Source organism: Oryzias melastigma, linkage group LG1 (genome assembly GCF_002922805.2).
Source record: "Oryzias melastigma strain HK-1 linkage group LG1, ASM292280v2, whole genome shotgun sequence".
NCBI classification, from domain to species: Eukaryota; Metazoa; Chordata; class Actinopteri; order Beloniformes; family Adrianichthyidae; genus Oryzias; species Oryzias melastigma.
In genome coordinates, this window is record NC_050512.1 from 27549283 (window position 1) to 27550702 (window position 1420).

At 34.7% G+C, this 1420-nt stretch overlaps 1 protein-coding gene across 3 annotated transcripts in view; it reads left to right on the plus strand.

The window, feature by feature from the left end:
• Nucleotides 1-1420, plus strand: part of LOC112157393 (solute carrier family 43 member 3) — a 13140-nt gene that overhangs the window by 6843 nt on the left and 4877 nt on the right. For all 3 annotated transcript variants that reach the window (XM_024290092.2, XM_024290093.2, XM_024290094.2), the window contains 2 exons: nucleotides 651-790; nucleotides 865-995. In XM_024290092.2, coding sequence (XP_024145860.1) covers nucleotides 651-790; nucleotides 865-995 — 271 coding nt within the window. The remainder of the gene's footprint in view (nucleotides 1-650; nucleotides 791-864; nucleotides 996-1420) is intronic.

Consider the following 1420-nt stretch of genomic DNA (forward strand, 5'->3'; position numbering starts at 1 on the left):
AACACTGAAGTTAATAGCTAAAAACACTGAAGTTTATAGCTGAAAACGCTGAAGTTTATAGCTGAAAACGCTGAAGTTCATAGCTGAAAACACTGAAGTTCATAGCTAAAAACACTTACGTTAATAACTGAAAACGCTGAAGTTGATAGCCAGCTAAAATATTTACTAGATCCCAAATTAGACTAAAAAACTAAAAAAATAAAAATAAAAAAAACTTAGGTTAGCCAAAACAGCTATCATGTAGCTGAACAAATTTCAAAACTCCAAAACAGCCTAAAAATTGTAGTAAATGAAAATTTGTCCAAAAAGCTAACAGAATGCCCATTTTTAAAACTTTTAAACCGTAACTTCTTAACATGAATATGAATAATAAAAAGGCATGAATATTATTCCAGAATAAATCAACTTAAACCTTAAATAAATTTCAATATTTTACTCTCCATAAAAATATATTTTGTCAAAATTATACCAGTTAAAAATAAGCACAAGATAACATCCAGCCATTAACAACAATAAAATAAAAGGATCTGGAGGGCCGGATCCGGCCCCCGGGCCTTGACTTTGACACGTGTGCGCTCCATGAACGAGTGTACGTTTAGCAAATGAATGCAGTTTTCAGCTTTTCACTCTGAATGTTCTCTCCTTACCAGGTCCTGCATGAACAGGGCGTCTCTCTGCGCTCTTCCTTCCTCTTCCTGTCCTCCTGCAGCATCATTCACCTGACGAGGACGGTTCTGCTCATGCCAAAAACCCACATCCCTTACCATCCGCCCGACGGCTACACCTACGGGTACGGGACTTTTCAAACATTTTAACAAGCTTTTTAAGGTAAGAAGACGTCAACTTGTGCTGTTTGCTCATCAGGGTGAACTGTGGAAAGGCCAACAACTATGAAGTGGAGCAGATTGATGACAAGAGAGAAGTGACAGAGGAAGGCAGTGAAGGAGACGCTGCAACACAATATAATGACACAGACACACAAAACATGGGTGAAGGTACTTCCTGTTACAATGATTTTTATTTAAAGTCATCCGTCTTAAAACATTTGTTTTTATTGATGCATAAGAATGGCTTAAAGATCGTCTTTTGTAGGTTTTTCTACACATAAAACCTTCGCCGTGCTCTCTTTTCCAGCTCCTTTAATAAATTCCTGCTTTTGTTAAATTCCCACCATTTAAAAAAAGATTATGCTATTGTAAAAGAAAACAGCAGAGTTCGTACAACTTTCTTTAAGTTAAATTTAATACTTTTTGAGACAATTTTAAGACCATGCATATAAAAAAATTAAGACTAATTTCTCGTCCTATTTACTGAAAAAATAATTTCAGAACAATATTTTTATTTTATTTATTTAACTTTTATTTATCCAGTTAAGCCGGATTAAGAAAAATAAATCATATTTTCAACTTTGGCCTGGCAA